We start from the raw sequence: 22,698 nt of genomic DNA on the forward strand, positions 1-22,698 counted from the left end.
GATTACTTTTTGTTAACGAAAATGAGTAGTTTGGCCCATCAGTGCTGATTACTTTTTGTTAATAAAAACGAGAAGTATGATTATTAGTGCTGAGAAGTTTGTGATGACAATAATGAGGAGTTTAGTTGTCAGTAGTTATTACATTGTAAGCCTTTCGAGCCTTTAGAGCGTAGTATATCCATATATTTTTCAGTTATAAGAAAAGAGAGATAGAATATCACACCGCCAAGGGGAAGCTATCAGAACTTTCCCATGGCTAGAACGAAAATGTGTAGTTTAATGAGGATAGTGAAGATGATAATATAAGTGCTTATATGATAGTCAGCTGCCTTGTAGCGATTATGTTCTGCACACTATTGCACATATACATATGTATGCATGTATGCCTTTCATTTTCACCGCTCTTTTCCTACTACGTACTTACGTGTTTTTGTACTTTTTGCAGATTTTGCAAGCATTTTGAATTTTGTAAACTAATCCATTTTGGTATTTTTGATGATTTTTGTTTTTTTCGCCGCTGTTATTTGTTATCCTCTGGTGGTCCACAAACGAAAAACTATTTACAAAACTTTTGGCACAAATAATGCAAACACCAATTGCTGAAAATTTATATTTAATTTAAATGAAATTGATTTCATTATGTGGTTCGGTGCTAAAAAACCGCCGTCTCATTAAAATTCCGCATAAACGGAATCATTTTTGAAATATTGAAATACAAAAAAAAAAACATACATAAAAACTCATAAATGGCCACCGACGCCGACGAAGCGCAGCGGCGACGCGAAGAATGCGAACGCAAAGCCCGACGCGGGGAGATGGATCCTCGTTTGGAGTTCACATTCCAACTGTTAATCGACGCGACGCAACTGCCACGGCATCAACTAATGGACTACATATTCGAGGGCGATATGGTGCGTATTCAAAAGAAGTAACAAACTCACATCAAATAGAAAGTAAATTAGAGAAAAATTATTTTTGCAAATTTTTAGTATTTTTATACCAAATGCATAAATTTATAAGGGTTTTATAATGTTAATGGCTACCAAAAAGACACTTTTTCGGGTCGCTCAAATACGAAATTTTTGGTTACTGCCTCATTTTCAGGATTTCTGAATGCTCTTCCGGTTGACCTCTTTGTGTGGTAATTTGCTAGAATTAAGTGAAAGAAAATTTGAAAAATAGGTATGTACAGACATATACAAGGTCAAGTCCAAAATAAACAAAACTGAAGACAAGACAAAAAGCTTTTCACAAGAGCTTTCAGGTCATTGACTGGAACGCCCTTCAGGATGTCGGTATACACCTTTTCCATGGCCTCTACGGACGCAAAACGTTTTCCGTTCATAGCCAAATGCAATTTTTAGAATAGGTAGAAGTCACAGGGCGGCCGCCGTAGCCGAATGGGTTGGTGCGTGATTACCATTCGGAATTCACAGAGAGATCGTTGGTTCGAATCTCGGTGAAAGCAAAATTAATAAAAACATTTTTATAACAGCGGTCGCCCCTCGGCAGGCAATGGCAAACCTCCGAGTGTATTTCTGCCATGAAAATGCTCCTCATAAAAATATCTGCCGTTCGGAGTCCGCTTGAAACTGTAGGTCCCTCCATTTGTGGAACAACATCAAGACGCACACCAGAAATAGGAGGAGGAGCTCGGCCAAACACCGAACAGAAGTGTACGCGCCAATTACACTAGTTTACACCAAAAATGGTCCTCCACCAAAAGGCGTTTTTTAAACTAATTTGAGGTCGCTGAAACCAAAAATGAATTTTATTTTTTTTTTCAAAGAACGGTTTCCGAGATATTCCCAAAAAACCTGTTTTTTGGGCAATAGTGCAGTTATTACTTGCAATCTCGAAAACAGTGCGCGCCATTTCTTTGAAGTGCATCAATTTCGAAAGGCACATACATAACCTACATGGCAATACATAATTTGTGTCAATGGAAGTCGTAGTTTTCGCAAAACAGCTGTTGAAACTTGAAAAAAGGCATTTTTGACGTTTTTTACTAAATTATCAAAGGAACAAAAAATTGGTTTATATCGACATAAGATAGGTTTTCTGAAAGACAATTTTCTCACCTACATTTGAAGTCTAAGTTTGTCTGAATCGACGAAAAATTGTAGAAGTTATGACCCATAAAGTCAACACGTGTGATTTTGCAGCTTTTGACTTGGCTATGTTTGAGGTCGAAAATACGTTTTTACTCTCGAACTTCTTCTTTTATGTTGCACGGAATCTTCACGAAGTTGCATCCAGCAGTAGTCGCTCATCATTCCTTGATCCCAAAAGCCCTCATAACGCTTTTCAATCGTAGCAATATCTTGATGAAATCGCTCGCCTTGTTCATCCCTTTCAGCCACCAAATTCGGAGGAAAATATCCAAATGACGGTGAAGTAGGTGCATTTTTAACGACATGCGAGCACCTGTTGACAAAAACAAAGTTAATTGTAAATTTTCCAATAATTTTCCAATCAATTTATATGATAAATATATTTTGGAGTATGTACGTTTTACAATACTAACCAATAGTTTTAAAGTATTTCATCATTGATGAATCAATTGACGGTCGTTGTTGCTCCTGTTGTTTCCCAAGAATCCATGAACAACTTTTTGGAAAGCTTTCCAAGCTTTAGTTTCGGAACTGTCAAGGCATTGTTGAAATTCTGTGTCCGTAAACAATTTCTTTATCTGTGGACCGAAGAATATACCCGCTTTGATTTTCTCTGTTGATAATCTTGGGAACTTGGTTTTCAAGTATTTAAGGGCTGTGTTTTCCGGTTTTTTTGTCAAAGCTTTCACAAAATTCTTCATTAGCCCAAGTTTTATATGCAAAGGGGGGAAAATAACTTTTTTTTTCTCAACAAGTGCTTTTTTGGTAACGTTGTTTTTTCCCACGACATGCTCCATACGCTTCGGCCAAACTTGTTGAGTGAAATGTTCGTCATCCGCTCTGCTATCCCAAAGACACAAAAAACAACTGTATGTGGTATAGCCACCCTGCAGACCAGTCAGTAGAGCGACAACTTTTAAGTCACAGCATATTTTCCAGTTATACGAACTGTAGTCAATTAATTGAAGTAGCTCTTTCATTGTCTCATAAGTTTCTTTGACATTCGTAGAATGAGCAACGGGGATCGATGGTTTCTTGTTGCCTTTGTGCAGTAAGACAGCCTTAACACTATACTTGCTACCATCAATGAATAGACGCCACTCATTTGGATCATGAGTTTCTCCAAGTGCCGTAAACAACTTATTAACATTATTGCTGTAGCAAAAATTTTCTGTTTTTGAGAAATACTGTTCGAAATTTTTATTGCGGTTTCGGTAATACGTTACGTTAGTACCTGATTTCAAATAACCGCGTTCCTGTAGACGTGAAGCTAGGAGTTCTGATTTTTCTTTCGATAAGTTGAGATCACGACATAAATCGTTTAATGCTCTCTGATTAATTGGCTCTGCCTTCTGACTCGATGTGCTTGGGGAGCTGCCGACACTCGAAATCGAAGCTGTTATTCCTTGAGAACTGAGGGACTCTGCTTTTGGTGTTGGTGGTTCACGTTTTGGATATTGGGTAGAATGTGGTGCGGTTTTTGTCACTGATGACACTTCGGGATACGTAGCTTTGCTATATTTTCCTCCTCGAAGTTTAGTCAGGCAAAAATAGCAATCACTCACATGATCAATAGGATTCCTCCACTCAAATGGCTTACCAAAAGATAAGTATGACCGTGAGCCTTTGGTAAATTCGTTCAAACGTGCAGAACATGTAGCGCAGACAGAGTTTGGAGTCCACGTTTTGTCCATATCTTTTGCTCATAAACCAAAATATTGCTCGTAAGCTGCTACTAAATGCGTGGTCAGCTTTTTTCGAGCACTTTCTTTGAAGATATATAAACCACAAATAAAACAGAATTTATCTGGTGCGTGCTTGCACATTTCAGTGTATTTTCTTATAACACAGATCTAAACAAAGAAAAACGAAGTAAGTTCTGCTCTAGTGCAAGGCGCAATCTCAACTGCCCGATCGCCTGACGGACTTACGAAAGGAGCCTGTATAATTTCATCATCTCATTATTCTATTGCTCTCTTTCTTTCACTTATGTATTCCGCGCCTTACGACCAGATCTTACTTGACAACAGAGTCCGTCTCTTTTCCTCTGTCGTCGTGCACAAATTTATACTTGCAGAAATATGGCGCCACCGAAAATTGTATACAGACGTACAATGGTCATACCTACAAGGTCATACCTTTTATTTAGCTAGAATTGGTACAATGGGCAAATAAGCCTATTCTGCGACATATAAATATATATATATAAATATATATATCTATTGTATTTGTATGAAACAAATATTGTTTTTAATTATAGTGAGCCTAAGAACAGTTATTTTGCGTGACTCAATACTGGCTGGCATGATTTACTTTTGTTCGAAACCGTATTGTATACATCAAAAGGATATATGACAGACGATGAAATTGTCTTCATTCAAATAATATGTTATAACTTCTACAATTTTTCGTCGATTCAGACAAACTTAGACTTCAAATGTAGGTTAGAAAATTGTCTTTCAGAAAACTTATCTTATGTCGATATAAAAAAATTTTTTGTTCCAGAAAAAAGTTAACAAACTTTGATAATTTAGTAAAAAACGTCAAAAATGCCTTTTTTTAACTTTCAACAGCTGTTTTGCGAAAACTACGACTTCCATTGACACAAATTATGTATTGCCATGTAGGTTATGTATGTGCCTTTCGAAATTGATGCACTTCAAAGAAATGGCGCGCACTGTTTTCGAGATTGCAAGTAATATCTGCACTATTGCCCAAAAAACAGGTTTTTTGGGAATATCTCGGAAACCGTTCTTTGAAAAAAAAAAATAAAATTCATTTTTGGTTTCAGCGACCTCAAATTGGTTTAAAAAACGCCTTTTGGTCGAGGACCATTTTTGAAAGTGAAAAATTGTAAACTAGTGTTATTTATGTATTTATTTTTTTTAGAAGTCACAGGGAGCCATATCAGGCGAATGCGCTGAGTGATTGCTGGTTAAAATGCGATTTCTAGTCAAAAAATCAGTCACAAGGGGGGATCGATGAGTTGGTGCATTATCATGCAATAAGCTCCAGTTTCCTCCTTCGCGGTATTCAGGGCTAATTCGACGAATGCGATGCAACAAACGCTTCAAAACACCAAGATAGAAAATTGCATTGACAGTTTGGCTCGTTGGTACGAACTCCTTGTGGACGAATCCCTTGGAATCGGAAAAACAAATGAGTATCGACTAATTTTTGGCTTCTCCTCACGCGATTTTTTGGGTGGTGGCTCGTCTGGAGCCTTCCATTGGGCACTTTGACGCTTAGTCTCAGGTTCATGTTGGAACACTACGTTTCATCATCAGTTACAATGTTGTAAAGGAAGTTCGTGTTTTTTCTCGCCTTTTTAATGACGTCTTTCGAATGTTGAATTCTGAGCAATTTTTGGTCCTCAGTTAACTTGTGCGGAATGAAACGTGCACAGACCTTTCGTAAGCTCAAATGATCAGTTAAAATTCGATAAATCGATGTTTTGGAGATATTCAACTCCGATTCCATGAATTTCAACGATGATTTCAATTCATTTTTGATAAATTTACCAACAATTTCGATGGAGTTTTCGGTGATTACTGATTTTGTCATTTATGTCCTCAAAACCATCTCTGAAACGTAGAAACCACTCACGAACTCTGGCACGAGATAGACAATCATCGCCATAAATTTTTTTCATCAATTCAAATGTTTCGGTAAACGTTTTACCGATTTTAAAACAAAATTTGATATTAGCTCTTTGTTCGAAACTCATTTTTGTACCGATGACACAAACATACTGACACTTTAGACACAATAACTTCGCTTCCATTGAACCGAATGTCACCAAACTTTCACTGGAAGTCAGCTGGGGATGACCTTCTAATACTAGAGATGTAACTCATTAAAAAGATGGCGCCATCAAAAACATTTTTATGTGCGTCATTTGTATTTATTTTGGACTTCATTTTGTATATAATATATCTAAAGTTCTAAATATACTCAAATTTTACAAGTGTTGGGGGTCCGAAAACTAATGTCGTTTCTACACATGTCAATGCGCTTATCGAGTGTAGCGATATGCTCCAAGTTATGAAATAAAATGTAATGGTTGCCAAAAATTATTTAATTTAACGGAGCTCTCGAATTACCCTTAAAAATAAAAATACCCTTACCTTGTATTGAAAACTTCGCTTAATTGGGCGATCCCGAATTATACATATGTATGTATGTATTGCAGCATTTGTTCTTTTATCTACTTAGGAGGGCAGAACAAAGAAAAACATGTTCACATATTATATTTAGAGGCAACGTGTTCTCCGTTTATAAACCAAAGCAACAACGATGATGATGTGTTAGCATTTCTCGATACCCCATGTCAACTATCTCTACCGATCAAACATATTACACCGAATGAAATTCGCTCTGAAATTAAAAACCTGTGTAGCAACAAATCTCCTGGATATGATAAAATTGACGCCAAAGTAGCCAAGTGTTTGCCGAAAAAAGGAGTTATGTTCTTAACTCTGTTATATAACTCAATATTAAGATTAAACTATTTTCTTACGCAGTGGAAGTGCGCCGAAATAGTTATGGTCCTTAAACCGACAAACATAAACCGTTGACGTTGGCTGACGTGTAAACACGTGTTTTCGGCTACTCAGTGTTTTTATTAAAAATAATTGATAAATTGTGCAGTATTAACCGCAACTCTGTAATTAATGTGATTCTGCGTGCTACCTGTCGTAACTAACACCTGTATCTATTCTTCTACACTCTGTTCCTGTAATTATGGGACCAAAAAAGTTAAACGTAGAAGTGGCATACTGTGGCAAGTGCTCTGTAATTGTCCGCGAGGGAACATCTAGTATTCAATGCTCAGATTGTCGTCTCTGGTTTCATCATAAATGTACCAATCTCTCAACCGCTGATTTTAGGAATCTGGCAAATCGTATTAAGAAAGGTGAAGCGGCCTGGCATTGCTATCCGTGCGAAAGTGAGGTTAGCGTCCGCACGTTCGGCGATCTATTAGAGGAGGACGACAAACGGGATCCGATGGGCAATCTCGATAGTCTGCTGGATAAACACTTTGTGCGTTTCACCAAGCAGTATGAGCAAAAATTTGAGGCCTTTAGGTCCGAAATTACAAGCAATCTGGCAGACATCAGAGCAGAGGTTAGTAAGCTGTCCCAACAAAATGTTAACCTCTCCAATAAATGCTCAAAAATTGATGACAAGTTAACGTTAGTCGAGAATAAGATTAACTCCCATGTAAGCTTACCGGCATCCAATGAAGCAGTTTTCGTAGAGCTGAGCGAACGTAAACGCCGCGAGGCTAATGTCATTGCGTTCAACGTCCCTGAATCATCTAAAGCAACTGGAAAGGAGCGGCTGGAGGATGATAGATCAAGTCTGTCATCTATCCTGCCACCAGAGTTATCTTGTGACTCAACTGGCCTAAAACTTCGTAGACTGGGACGACACACACCAGGTCGTTCCCGTCCACTACTTGTAGTGACCCCAACTGCAACGGATGCACTCACCTTACTCAAAAGTAAGCCAGCTGATGGTAACACCACGATATCTTTCAAACCGGATCTCACTCCAATACAGCAGGAATATCTGAAGAGCTTACGCTCTGACCTTGCCTCCCTTGAGAAGGATGGTGATTTGAGCAAGACAATAAAATATGTGAATGGCATACCGAAAATAGTAACAAAGAATTTTCGTTCGATCAGAGAGGAGGAGGAAAGTGACAAATCTCACCGTCTACTACCAGAATGTTCGCGGTCTACGCACAAAACTCTGTGAATTTCTCAAAGCCACGTCAATTAGTCACTACGATATCATCTGCATCACCGAAACCTGGCTACAGCCCGCTATACATGACGGTGAAGTACTGGACCCCACTTACAACATCTATCGCAGAGATCGTAACCAGGCAACGAGTGGTTGTCAGCGTGGTGGAGGTGTGCTCATAGCTACAAAACGGCACATTCAGGTAGAATCGATTCAAATCAAGGAAAACAATATTGAGGAACTCTTTATTAAAATTAAGATTAACAATGGCAATCTTATTTTAGGCTGTGTCTATATACCGCCACATACCATGTACGAAGCCTATCACACGCACTTATCTGCTATTTCTTCTCTTTCCGATAGCTTCCAGAATGCCAGTCTATTGGTCCTTGGTGACTTCAACATGGCAAGTATCTCACCCAGAAATGAATGCACGAGATTGTTATACGACAGCTACTCTACATCCGGATGCAAGCAATGCAATCGTGTATTCAATGAGCAGGGAAACTTACTCGACTTTTGCTTCAGCAACACCAACACAATTCCGTATGGAACTGTTGCTCTGGTTCCTGAGGACAAGTATCACCCGGCCCTAGCCTGTCAGCTCAACTTCCAGCCTAGCTTAACACCGGTCGGTATCCCTAACTATGCTTTCAAGAAGGCGGACTATGCCAGCTTGAATGTCTTTTTTATGAGAACCAATTGGACAGATTTGTACCAGCAAAAATCTGTTGATGATAAACTGCGTTGGCTCTACAACATTATTCAGGAAGGTGTTACCCAATTCGTGCCGGTTTACTTCAGCAAACCCAGTAGATTTCCACCTTGGTTTTCTAGGGAATTAACTGAGAAAATCATCCTGAAAAAAGCAGCGCACGCACAGTATAAAAAACAGAAAACCAGGCGAAACTACATACTCTTTAGTAACCTGAGGCAAGAGTGCAAAAATCTCTGCAACATGTGTTATAATGCGTATGTTGATAGGGTAGAAGGGTCACTGAAAGGTGATACCAAGGCGTTCTGGAATTATATCAAGGATAAGAAGCGAGGAAACAGTGACATTCCAGCATCCATGGTCTGGGATAATCAATCAGCATCAAATGGCGTAGAGATCAGTAACTTATTTGCACAGTTCTTTAAAAGCATATATGCACCGGTGTCTGACGATAGCGTAACCCTAGCACACTCACACCCTTACACGCAATCGGTAAACCTAAATGACTTTGAGGTTACCTTTGACAATGTCTTCAAGCAACTGAACTCCGTAGATCCTAGAAAAGGTGCGGGACCTGATGGCCTACCGAATGCCTTTCTTAAGAACTGCGCCAATGGCCTCTGTGAACCGCTGACACACATTTTCCAATCGTCTCTGCAGTGTGGTGTTTTTCCTACAGACTGGAAACTCTCGTACATCAGCCCCATTCATAAAGAAGATCCAAAGAATACAGTCACGAATTATCGGCCAATCTGCATTCAGTCGGCCTTGGCTAAACTTTTTGAAAAGCTGATCCTACCGAAACTCTCTGCTGCTTTTGGCCCAATCATTACCACAAGACAGCATGGTTTTATTAGTAGCCGTTCAACGTCAACTAACCTTTTCGCCTACACCAACTATCTACTGAACTCACTGAATACCAACACCTGTGTTCATAGCATCTATACTGACTTCAGAAAAGCGTTCGATCGAGTTGACCATGACATCTTGCTATACAAGCTCAGGAAATATGGCGTCGGCGGCAAAGCGTTAGACTGGCTTAGGTCATATTTAGCTGGTAGGCACCTGCAGGTCAAAGTGGATGGCCACCTATCCGATGAATATGTGGCTAACTCGGGTGTTCCGCAAGGTTCTCACCTCGGTCCGATTCTTTTCAGCATATTCGTGAATGATATTGGTAACGACTTCAACTCGGAATACCTACTTTTTGCAGACGATCTTAAAGTTTATCGATCAATCACTAGTGTGCTGGATAGTCATCTACTACAACAGGACGTCGATAATCTCTCTGGCTGGTGTGCAAGGAACAAACTGGATCTCAACTTTAAAAAGTGTGCTGTGATGTGCTTCTCGAGATCGCGCACTCCCTTACCTGCAGTGTACACACTCAATGGTGATAAAATAAGGGAGGTGGATGACATCAAAGACCTCGGTGTCACGATTGACACAAAACTAACTTTCCACAAGCATATAGACGGAATAACTCAGAGAGCTTTCAAGATACTCGGTTTTATAACTAGGAATAGCAAGGACTTCAAGAATCCCTACTCCCTGATTCGTCTTTTCAAAACTCAAGTTCTTCCAATACTGGAGTACGGATCCATAATCTGGTCTCCATACACTGAAGCAGGCATTACTAGACTTGAAAGAGTGCAGCGTAAGCTCTGCAAGACCTTAGCCTTCCGACATTCATCATCAACCGCTTCAGCTACAGAAGATATCTACATTCGGTACAACATCAACAGTCTGCGGGCAGTCTGCGTCAACTCACTTCATGGTGTTCTCGACTTCTATGGTGGAACCTACGATACTTTTCTGCGAAATGCCAAAAATATCATCCTATAGATTTTTCTCAAGAACCGTCCGGCCCATTTTCTTTATCATTGTATTACATACCAGCCCTCTATAAGTTCTGTTTCTGTACCCTCTTTTTATTTGTATGTATATTGCCGATTGGCGTTTGTTAAATAAATAAATAAATAAAAACCTGAAAATCAAATATCCTCTTACAGACCAATCAGCTTATTGACAATATTCCCCAAAATATTCAAGAGACTATTTTTGCGCAGAGTATTCCCAATACTGAAAGAAAATAAGGTCATACCCAAACATCAATTTGGTTTTCGCCGATACCATGGTACACCTGAACAATGCCACCGTTTTGTTAATTTCATAACCGAGTCCTTTGAACGAAGGGAATATTGTTCAGTCGTATTTTTGGATGTACAAAAGGCATTCGACAAAGTATGGCATCAAGGCCTGTTATATAAATTAAAAAAAAATACTTCCTGCACCATTTTATCTAACACTAAAGTTTTACCTCACCGAAAGATCATTTTACGTTAAGGTAAATGAAGAAATAATTGATATTAGATACATAAAAGCTGGAGTACCACAGGATAGCGTACTTGGTCCTATAGTTTATACGATTTTTACATCTGACATACCCGAAACCGAAAATGTCCTAATGGCTACATACGCTGATGACACCGCTATACCATTCAAGTCAGCCAATTGATGCAACCAATCTAGTTCAGATACGAGATACAGACGTGGCTGGACCGATGCAAATTAAAAGTTAACACAAACAAATCAGTGCATGTTTTGTTTTCATTGAGACGGAAAGAATGCCCTTCACTGTATCTAAATGGTAATATAATTCCCAAACATGATACGGTCAAATACCTTAGCATACATTTGGACAAACGGCTAACCTGGAAATGCCATATTCAAGCAAAAAAGACTCAGTTAAAGATAAAAACAAACAAACTTTACTGGCTACTAGGACCAAAATCACCATTAAATCTAAATAACAAAATATTAATATATGTATAAGGCTATACTAAAGCCAGTATGGACCTACGCAGTACAACTGTGGGGAACTGCTAGCAATTCTAACATAGAAATTCTGCAAAGATATCAGTCAAAAACTTTAAGACTTATCACAAGTGCACCCTGGTTCGTCACAAATAAAGCCATACAAACTGATCTAGAAATTCCCTTTATAAAAGATGAAATTAAAAAAATTACCACAAAGAGAATAAGTTATCACGATAACCCGCTAGCAATTGCATTACTTGATGAAACTAATGAAATTACTAGACTTAAAAGACATCATGTATTAGACATTCCATTCAGAACCTAATAGATAAATCTAAAATTAAAATGTTTTAAAATCTAACACATAAGTCTGAATATAAGTGTACATTATTCGTAGTATTTATTATTTATTATTATTATTATTATTTATTGTTCGACTTTCTTAAAATAAACATTACATTTCATTTTTAATCATTAACATTAGAACGTACGACAGTGACACTAGGTCGTTTGTCGGAAGAAAAAAGAAAAAACAAAATCTTATAATACATTTTACATATGTTACTATGGTACTATGTATTGAATTCGCTTAAAATTAATTTTCTATATTCTATAGCACCAGTGATGAACTTAAATAAGTTATTATATCCAGAAGGGCCAACACCATTTAAAATATCTATGATTTCATCTCGGTTTAAACTATATTTTCCAAAAAATCTTTGACGAATTCTTTTAAGTATCGGGCATTTTCCTAAGAAATGTGTGATGTCTTCTAATTCATTTAAGTTACATAAAGTGCAATTTAAATCCCTTTGGCTTCCCAAGTATATTAAATCACATCTGGCTTTTATAATCCACATAATTTTATAGATTCCAGTATTATCGTTTAAATAGCTTCTGGCGTTGTTATGGTGTGCCCTTTCCCATAAAGTTCGAATATTCGAATCATGAAGATTTTCTATTATTGAAATTATATTTCTATTCCACTCTCTTTTATTTGAAGTGCCCCAGTTACATGTTATATTTAACTTTTGTGCTAGATTACTAATTTCTTCAACCCAAAATATCTGTTTTTCTAAAATCTTTTTTGATAGTATATGAGGCAATCTATTATCATCATATTCAAATAACGTTTTGAATATATATTTTAAGTGAAGCTGCAGTGTATACAAATGAAAACTTGGAACATTTGTCTCCAAGAGAATGCAATAAGATGGCGTATTACTCGGGAGATGAAGTACCCTTTTTAAAAAATAAAGTTGAATTTTGTCTACTTCTTCAAACAACGAGTTTCCCCATACCTGAGCAGCATAACTCTGGATTGCTCTAGTCACCGCTAAAAACAGTTTCCATTTTGCCGACAACTTAATTTTATTTTTACTAAGAAATGTGCACCAAGTTGCATTTATGCTGTTTTTCGCTAGAACATTTCTATTTTCTATATGTTGCTTGAAACTGAGTTTTGATGTTAGCTTTACACCCAAGTAATTATATTCTTTCGTTATTGGTATAACTTCGCCGTGAAAAAACCACTTTTCTTTTTCTTCTGTTCTACCGCCTCTCCGAAAAATCATTATAGCTGACTTAGATAAGTTTACTTGCATATTCCACTTATCGCAGTATTTTTCTAAGTTGCTTATCATTTTTTGAAGGGCACTAACCTCATCTGCCGATATGACGATATCGTCAGCATATAATAGCAAACGGATATTTAACTCATCTATAAAGAGTCCCCCCTCCAAGCAGTCGTGCAGGTCATTCAAGTAAAGAGCAAAGAGCAAAGGTGAAAGCAGGCACCCTTGCTTTACTCCTGACGATATTTTGAATTTTTCACTCATTTCATCTCCTACTTTTACTATCGAACATGTATTTCTGTAATAACTTTCAATAAAGTTTGCCATTTTGGTGGAGATTCCTATTTTATGAAGCTTGTATAGCAATAGTTGTCTAGGGAAAGTATCAAAAGCGGCTTTAAAGTCCACAAAAAACGCGTACACTTTTTTCTTCTCCCTAAACTTAATATGGACTATTGCTGCTAGGTTATATATGTTATCTACAGTTGAATGTCGCTTTCTGAAACCTGCTTGAAATTCTGTTATAATATTTTTATTTTCTACCCAGCTTGTGAGTCGCTCATTTAAAATGCCCATCATTATCTTTGCAACACAATTCATGAATGAGATACCTCTATAATTGGAGGGAGATTTCCTATCGCCTTTTTTAAAGAGCGGATATATCAGACTTGTTTCGAAACATTCAGATACTTGGCCCATATTATATAGCCTATTAAAAACGTTTGCCAACTCAACAAGAAACCGGTCATCGGCATTTTTAAAGAACTCATATGGAACCTTGTTTGAACCTGGGCTTTTCCACATTTCGTTTTTTGTAACATCAATCTGATTTCATCTATTGAGATTGGTCTGTCTAGACAATCATCCCTTACTAAATTTGCCACATATTGTATACATGGTGCACAGCGAGTTGGATTTAATAATGTTTGAAAATAGTGCATGAATTTTGCTGGCGATACCTCTAGACAAGATTCTGTAACTGAACACCGAAGGACGTTGACCATCTTCCACCAATCCTTACTGTTATTAACCTCATTTATTCTTAGTTCAAGATTGTCATAGTAATTCTTCTTGCTGTCTTCACACAGTTTCTTGTATTTTCTATTTGCCTGAATATATTTCTTTTTATCACTTCCACTCAAAGTTTTGTTATAAATTCTCAGTTGTTTTAATGACATCTTTCTAGCTGACTGACATTTCCAGGTAAACCATTCCGATTTTTTTCTTAATCTTTCTTTATTTCGCCTCTGTGAAGTTGATATTCTAATTATTTCAGTTAAATCTTCAAGATCTAGCTCTTTTTTTACATATTTCTTTTTCTGTAGGTTGCTAATAAGTTTCTTGTTATACAATTCTGCTCGTAATTCATCCCAAACAATTTTTGGTAACAAGTTCGTCTTGCATATTGAAGCTGATTTTCTTGCAGGCAATTGCATTTTTAAAATAATAGACATGTGATCAGACCATGTTTTATTGTGCACTATAAAATCGGACGCATGTTTCAATATGTCCCGAGATATTGCACATATATCATTTACAGATTCACCTATATTACTAACATAAGTAAATTTTCCCTCAAAATCACATTATTCGTAGTATACATATATATTATTATTGACCTCAATGGAGCTTAATAATATAAGTCAAATTGTTAAATAGTTATATTATTTGCTTATTATTTTAAAAATAGATTGCAAATAAACGAAAGTTAATAAAAAAAAAACATATTACATTTATAATATTCTCGTATATGTATCAAAATTTCTATCTGGCAGTTGGACGAAATCAATCAGCTCTTTTTGCCCAACATGAAAAACAAGCTTTTGTGGTTCTATCAAGAAGTAGATGAGCCCGAGCCGCAACCAGCACAGGACCCTAACAAACCAGGACCCTCGCGCAGTGGCATCGCATCGAGCAGCTCAAAAACACCACAGGGTATATTTTTATATGGAATTCTCTCACAAATATTAGTATATAAAATAAGTAAATATCGATAGGCTTTCTTACACTAATTTATTTACAAAAAATGCGGTAAGCTTAAAAATAGGCATACATACATATTTAGGTACATAACTACATATGCGCACATAAAAGCAAAAAAAAAACGTTAATCTTGTAAAAAAATTAAAAAAAATCAGTTTTATAATGAACACAAATTAAATCCAATCACATAATTTTTTCCAGCAAACATTTCTAAAATTCTTTCCACCGTGCTGCACCATCCAACCGACGAAGTAATAGAAATGATCTTTCACTCTCGCAAGTTCTTATGGGAAGAGTTGCTAGAATAGTAAATTAATTATATACTAGGATCGCCCATGCGTCGAAATTTCGACGTTATTCGACGTTATATAAATACGGAGAGCAAAATTTAGTCATACCTTTTTTTTAGTATCAGGTCAGTCCATTAGTTCGTGCGTTTTTAAAGGTGGTTTTAAAATTAATAAAAAAGATGTTTAAAGTATTTATTAATCAATAATATATTTTCCTTCATTATTTACAATGTCTTTCCAACGTTTAGGCAAATTTTTAATTCCCTGTTCAAAGAATGGTTTGTCCTTGGAGCCAAAATACGCTTCGATATCCCTTTTTAAAGCTTCTTTTGAGGAGTAGCTCTTGTTACTCATATGGGATTGAAGTCCACGGAAAAGGTGATAATCACAAGGAGCAATATCCGGAGCGTATGGTGGATGCGGCATTAGCTCCCATCCGAGCTCGTTGAGCTTGCCTAATGTTTGCCTTTGTATGAGGTCTTGCGTTGTCGGGGTGAAACAAAACTTTGCGTCTATTCACTAAAGACGATCGATTTTTTTAAGTGCCTCATTCAGGTTTGATAGCTGATGGGAATAATAATCAGCAGTTATCATCTAGTTTGGTTGCAGAAGTTCATAATAAACAATACCGGCCATATCCCACCAAATAGAGAGGAGAATCTTCTTGGGGTGAAGGCGATCTCTAGGGGTCGGTTCTGGTGTTTCATCTTTATCTAACCATTGGCGTTTGCGAACAGGAACAGCGGATTATTGTAAAGGACCCATTTTTCATCACCAGTAACGATAAGGTTCAAAAAACTTTCATTTTCAAGCCGTTGCAGCAGCTGAGAACACACATGCACTCTCTGCTGAAGGTTGGCGACTGTCAAATTTGGCTCAGCTTCCACGAGTTCGAGCAAGGCGTCGGAGTTAAAGACTTCAGGACGACCAGCGCGCGGGACATCCTCCACGTCGCAGTTACCACTTCGGAATTTTGAGAACCACTTTTGCGCAGTCCTTACACTCACGGTATCCTCTCCGTGAACAGTGTTTATTTCTGCAGCAGCAGTTGTTGCATTCTTACCACTTTTATAAAAAAATACAAAATATGCCTCTTGTACGCTTTCGAAGATTCCATTTTATTTTTTAACAACACGTGCTTCTATCCGCGATTAAAATCGCTTGTTGAATGCACAATATATCAAAGAAAACATAAATAGTTCCGTTATATTCCGTGAATAATTTTTTTTATGCAAAAATCGTACAAAAGTGAAATTATTGGCAAAATACGCACGAACTTATGGACTAACCTGATATTTATAGTCATTGAAACATATATAAATGGATAGCTTATGTTGAAACTTCTTACATGATATATGTGAATAGATGTAGTAAAATTTAATGTGAAAAATATCCCATTTTACCTGTATTAAGCGATCCTATATCGCGGAATACAAGTAACTCCTTTCCGTACTGGACTTACTTGTATGCCGCGATGTCTGAATTTGGTATCCCCACAAAATTAATACGGCTATGCAAGATGACGTTGCTCAACACCAGCAGCGCCGTCAGAATTAGGAAGGATCTCTCCGAGCCGTTTGATACCAAACGAGGTTTCAGACAGGGCGACTCGCTGTCGTGTGACTTCTTTAACCTGATGTTGGAGAGGATCGTACGAGCCGCAGAACTTAATCGCTCAGGCACAATTTTTTATAAGAGCGATATCGATATCATCGGCCTTAACAACCGCGCTGTTAGTTCTGCCTTCTCCAAACTGGATAAAAAGGCAAAGCGAATGGGTTTGGTACCTCCTGTCTTCAAACAAACAGTCGGCGCACTCGCGTATCGGCAACCACGTCGCTGTAGACAGTTAAAATTTCGAGGTTGTAAAAGACTTCGTTTATTTAGGAACCAGCATTAACACCGATAACAATGTCAGCCTTGAAATCCAACGTAGAATCTCTCTTGCCAACAAGTGCTACTTTGGACTAAGTAGGCAATTGAGCAGTAAAGTCCTCTCTCGACGAACAAAACTAACACTCTACAAGACTCTCATCATGCCCGTCCTAACGTATGGCGCAGAAGCTTGGACGATGACAACATCCGATGAAGCGACGCTTGGAGTGTTCGAGAGAAAGATTCTGCGTAAGATTTTTGGTCCTTTGCACGTTGGCAACGGCGAATATCGCAGACGATGGAACGATGAGCTGTATGAGCTTTACGACGACATAGACATAGCGCAGCGAATAAAGATCCAGCGGCTTCGTTGGCTGGGTCATGTCGTCCGAATGGATACGAACGCTCCGGCTTTGAAAGTATTCGATCCGGTATCAGCTGGTGGTAGCAGAGGAAGAGGAAGGCCTCCTCTGCGTTGGAAAGATCAGATGGAGAAGGACTTGGCTTCACTTGGTGTGTCCAATTGGCACCGGTTAGCACGAGAAAGAAACGACTGGCGTGCTTTGTTAAACTCGGCCAAAATCGCGTAAGCGGTTATCGCGCCAATTAAGAAGAAGAAACGATCCAATATTTGTGTATTTCAAATATCATAATTTTTTTTTATTCATGAATTGCAAACATTTAATTTCTTGGAAAAAAAAATTAATTTTGTTCGTAAAAGCATAATAAAAAATAATCATTAATTAATCCATGACCATCATAATTTCTGAATCAAATTTATAATAGTATTGATTCACAATATTTAAGTTTCCCGTTGTTTCATCAACTTTTATATCATGATACATATATATATATATATAATATCATATACATATTATAGCATGACATATCATAATACAGGTAAAATAGTGTGATGAATTTTACCTGCACCTATTCACTTATATATCTATTTTACATTGTGCAAACCGTCTCCACATATGCTATCCAATGGTATATATTTCAACTTTTTTCTCTGACTATAAAAACTAAAAAAAGGTGCTCTCCGAATATATAGTACTATAGAGTGTTTAATTGTACTTTCTTCTTTTTTTATTGCCTATTAACCTTAAAATATGCCCACTTAGCCTATAAAAATCTATTATATTCATCGGTTTAATAAATACAATTTCGAAGGGCTTTTGAACCCCTTGAAATTCTTCTGAGTAATCCAATTCACATAAAATAAAATTTTTTAATACATATATATGGTTCTATGTTTGACTTTAATACTAATTAAAATAACTAAATAAAATATGTATGCACGCTAATAACTTGCGCAGAATGCACAGAACTTCACCTGGAATGTTTTACAAAAAGGACTTGCTTATAAATCAAAATGTGTTAAAAATCATAAAATAAATTTTTTACGTGGAAAAAATTAAAAATGACAATAATTAATCTAATCACTAATCTCAATATGAACCCAATCGGGCTATAAAAACGATTTTTGGGAGCATTTCGAGCGTCATAGTAAAGCGCACTGCATACATATATATTTGCAGAGCATTTCTTTTTAAGTGGTTGACGAAGCGACCACTTTGGCTCCTTGGCACCACAAGATCTACTCAGATTTCTTCGCAGGTCGAGTAGATTTAAAGAAAATTAAAAAGGGAATCCGAGTGAAGTACAATGGACTTAATTGTGTCGAGTGTCTGAGTGCTGTACTTGCTAGTCTGTCCCGGCAAAAAACAAAAACAAACAAAAAGATGTTGTCTGTAAAGTCGGTTTACTGACGATAGTTTAACGTGACAACGTCATAAGAAAATATTGATGGAATGGTTGCAATTTTCAAAACAAAATTTTAATTTTATTTGTTTGATAGATATTTTGTATGGATATAGAGGAAGAGGTAAATGGAATTGCAATGGAATAGGTCAAGTTACATTTACACAAACGTGAAAAATGACGAAACATTTATCAAATTCATGAAAGATATCTTCAATTTCGATTGTGCATCAGACGTTAATAAGTCAACAACACTAAGAGGCACCATCATCGATTTGCCTTTTTCAAGACACTTTACACTCGAAACACTCCCTTTCATTTCCTACTTTTTCTATCATCGTCCTATTCTCAACAGAGAAATGGTTCATTACCATGCACACAGCAAGAAGGCATATGCAAATACAAGTATGTGAATTTATATACCTACATATGCGCATATACATACATATATATGCTCACTCAAGTAGGACAGAGCCAGATGTCGAACGTTGCCGAATGCGGGGGCCGATTGTGCTCTTTGTCGTTCGTTCCGCGCTCTCGCTTGCAGTTCAAGCACATTAGCTTACATTTGCTTGCGTACGGAATAGATTCGTATATTTGATATGTCCATATGATTTGTATGCACCTTTACATATAGATTTGTTCTTTTGAAAATTGCGTGAAATTGTATATGTATATGCATGTTTATATACATATATTAGTATACAACATATCTTATAAGGTATGTGGTAAATATTACCATACATTTTTTCCTTCATATATAATAAAAAAATTAATAATAATAACATTAAAACAACAGGTATTATTAACAAACTTGGTTTTATTTTAAATTCTTCAAGTAAATCAAATTAATAATAATCAATAAGAAGGCATATGCGCATATACATACATATATACACTCACTTAAGTAGGAGAGAGTAAGATGTCGAACGTTGCCGTTCGTTTGCTTTGTTCGTTCCGCGCTTTCGCTTGCAGTTCATTCAAGGTAACGGCAATGAGCAAGGTAACGACAAATGAGCAAGGTAACGGCAATGAGCAAGGTAACACTAATGAGCAAGGTAACGCTAATGAGCAAGGTAACGACACATTTTTTCGTGCGTGCAGCCGGCTAAATCGAATTATAAGACGTTATCACGTCAAAAAAAAATGGTTAACGCACAAGTATATTCCAATGTGAGCAAAATCGCACCATAAATACAAATTTCTGGAATATATCGACCCTAACGGACTCAATTGGGCCAATATACCTCAAAAATATCCTTTGGACTGTTAATATCTATATAATTCAAACCTGCACTATGTAAATCGAATTTTATAAGTGCCACGACCATAGTGATATCTAGCGGGTCGTAAAATTTCCCATACATGTATACAACAACTCATCAGAATTTCAACGTTAAGGAGAATATAAATCACAAACAAACAAACAAACAAATTTACACAATTATTTCTATGGATAAGAGTTTGTAGCGAATGAATATGTTTTTGTATGTGTATGTGTGGCACTTATTTCTAAACTTACTTCTATCTGACTTATCATACTTTATCACGTAAACACCAGCAGACAGGTCTAATTCAATATGTATGTATGTAAATGCTTATTGATTGAGTATTTGTAAATCTCACTTGAGCACATTTTTAACACTGTTTGTTGTTTTTATTTTGTATTTCGCTCGGACGGGTTGTTTTCGCGAAAAAGGTTCATCACCCAGCGGATCTGCACCGCCAAAGCCGAAAAAATTGTTTCTTACTGACGGCTGGACTTGTGGCTTCACCGGGATTTGCATTTACATCTTTCGTGTGAACACTTCAAAACAGTTGCCTGAAGAAGGCTTTCAAAAGGATTTGTAAGTGCGATTAAAGCATACATTTTTTGTATGTATTTATTTATTTATATGTATTTAAGTGGTTTTTGTATATAAATACAGGGTCCGGCACTCGAAGTGTAACTAATTCCAGACCGCTCACGCAGCTGATGCACATCAACTGTCTATTAGTTGGCTAAATGTATTGTAAAGTCCAGAGTATTGTTTACAAGCGCGCGGAACCATTTTGCCGACAGTAAATGCGAAAAAAGAAAATCAGTAATGGATTTCAAACGTAATAGTCTGATTGCATTATATTTGGCTAGAAAATCGCAATCAGCGACTGTTCGTGAGCTCGAACACCTTAAAGTAAATAAAGTTTTTGTTCATCGCATCATTACTCCTTACAATGATACTGGTAGCATCGCGAAACGTCATAGAGGTGGTCATCAAAAGACTGCAACGTCACGTGAAATGGTTCGAAAAGTGAAGAAGCGACTTGAGCGAAATCCCCAACAAAGTGCCAATCAAATGGCGAAAGAACTGAAAATATCTGACCATAGCATCCGCCGCATACTGGAAAATGATCTCAAATGATCACTGCAAGTCACATTCGGGCAACTTGCGATTCGTTTCTGGCCCGTCTCAAGGCCATAGTCAAGGCAAAAGGTGGTAATTTCAAACAAAGTAAATCGATTCTCAATTTTGTATTATTTTTACACATTTCTTACTTTGAATTGATCAAAAGTAATTTTCCAAACTAAACTTACGGCCTTTTTAATTGGTTACACTTCGAATGCCGGACCCTGTATGCACTCATACTGTATGTATAGTTGTTTGCAAAGTAATTTCACATTTTAAAAATAAGAATTGTACTGAATTTTTCGATTATATTTATTATTAGTATATTTGGAATGGTTTTTGATATTTTCTAGATTTCTAAAGGTCGGCGCTGGTATTCACTTGCTCTGGAAACTTGATCCGCTAGTTTCTTATATTGAAGATTGCAATGTATTCGATCAAGTCCTCATAGAGACTATCCAACTATTCTCCCGTTTTAGATATTCGTTAAATGTTAGCTCGTTGCAAAAATCATCTCATTATCAGAAAAAAAATTCTCCTTTGATGTGAGATGTGACCTTAGGAGAAGTCACTTGATTTCACCATTTTGCACGTTACCACGGGCAGCAAAACTTGTGGTGTTGCGGTCAGTGATTATTTACATATTTCTAAATGTATTCTTCTTGATAACTTACGTATTTTTAAAACCTACCTAGTGAGTACTTCCGCAACCTATATTGGAAATGCATCGGGCTTGGATTCAGCCCGACAAAGCCTGCAATCATCTCTCTGTAGCAGTCATCGTTGACTGAAATGACGTTTTCACGGAATTTTCTGAAAAACCGTCTAGTACAATATATTTCCTAAATTGTCGCTCGTTTCAGATGTATTGGCTTTTCGACAAATTCATAGAATTATCTCGATCCCTAGATGATACAATATTGTTTGCATACATAGGCTCTGCGATGAGATGCGTCTTGCTAGAAGATATAGCTTTTTTTGACGAGTTTAACCTGTGATAGAAGCTGCTGTACAGTTCATGGTGGAGATGGTTTACTTTAAACTACTGGATTGTTTGGAAATTGTAAATTAATAATTCGGAATATTTGTGCAGAATTTTCATTAGCTGGTGCGCGCAGTGCTGAGTTGTTAAAATTGGTAGGGAGTCTATGCTTCTCGTTCGAGTTGCGCGCTTAGTCCATCAGCAAGAGGTACGAATAATTCTGTCTCACGAACTTGCGGATAGAAAGCACAGTGGGTGCCTTTGCGATCCAAAATTCTTTTTAATAAACGCACAATTTGAGAGTGCGTACACAAATGAGACTGCTTGCGCTCCGCGGAGTTATGACACAAACTGTCAGCACAGAGCGTGCATTATTACTCAAGCTGGCAGTCAAGATTTGAGCGGAAATGGCGTTGTCTATGGTATCAATGATTGCCCAGATC

General features: G+C 37.1%; 1 protein-coding gene across 1 annotated transcript in view; it reads left to right on the forward strand.

Moving 5' to 3' along the window:
• The first annotated feature begins 746 nt into the window (after window positions 1-746).
• LOC129247219 (dynein axonemal heavy chain 5) overlaps window positions 747-22,698 on the forward strand; it is a 119,371-nt gene continuing 97,419 nt past the window's right edge. The window contains exons 1-3 of the mRNA XM_054886253.1: window positions 747-911; window positions 14,750-14,909; window positions 20,586-20,733. Of these exons, the coding sequence (XP_054742228.1) occupies window positions 747-911; window positions 14,750-14,909; window positions 20,586-20,733 (473 nt within the window). The remainder of the gene's footprint in view (window positions 912-14,749; window positions 14,910-20,585; window positions 20,734-22,698) is intronic.

This window comes from Anastrepha obliqua, chromosome 1 (assembly GCF_027943255.1).
Source record: "Anastrepha obliqua isolate idAnaObli1 chromosome 1, idAnaObli1_1.0, whole genome shotgun sequence".
Classification (NCBI taxonomy): Eukaryota; Metazoa; Arthropoda; class Insecta; order Diptera; family Tephritidae; genus Anastrepha; species Anastrepha obliqua.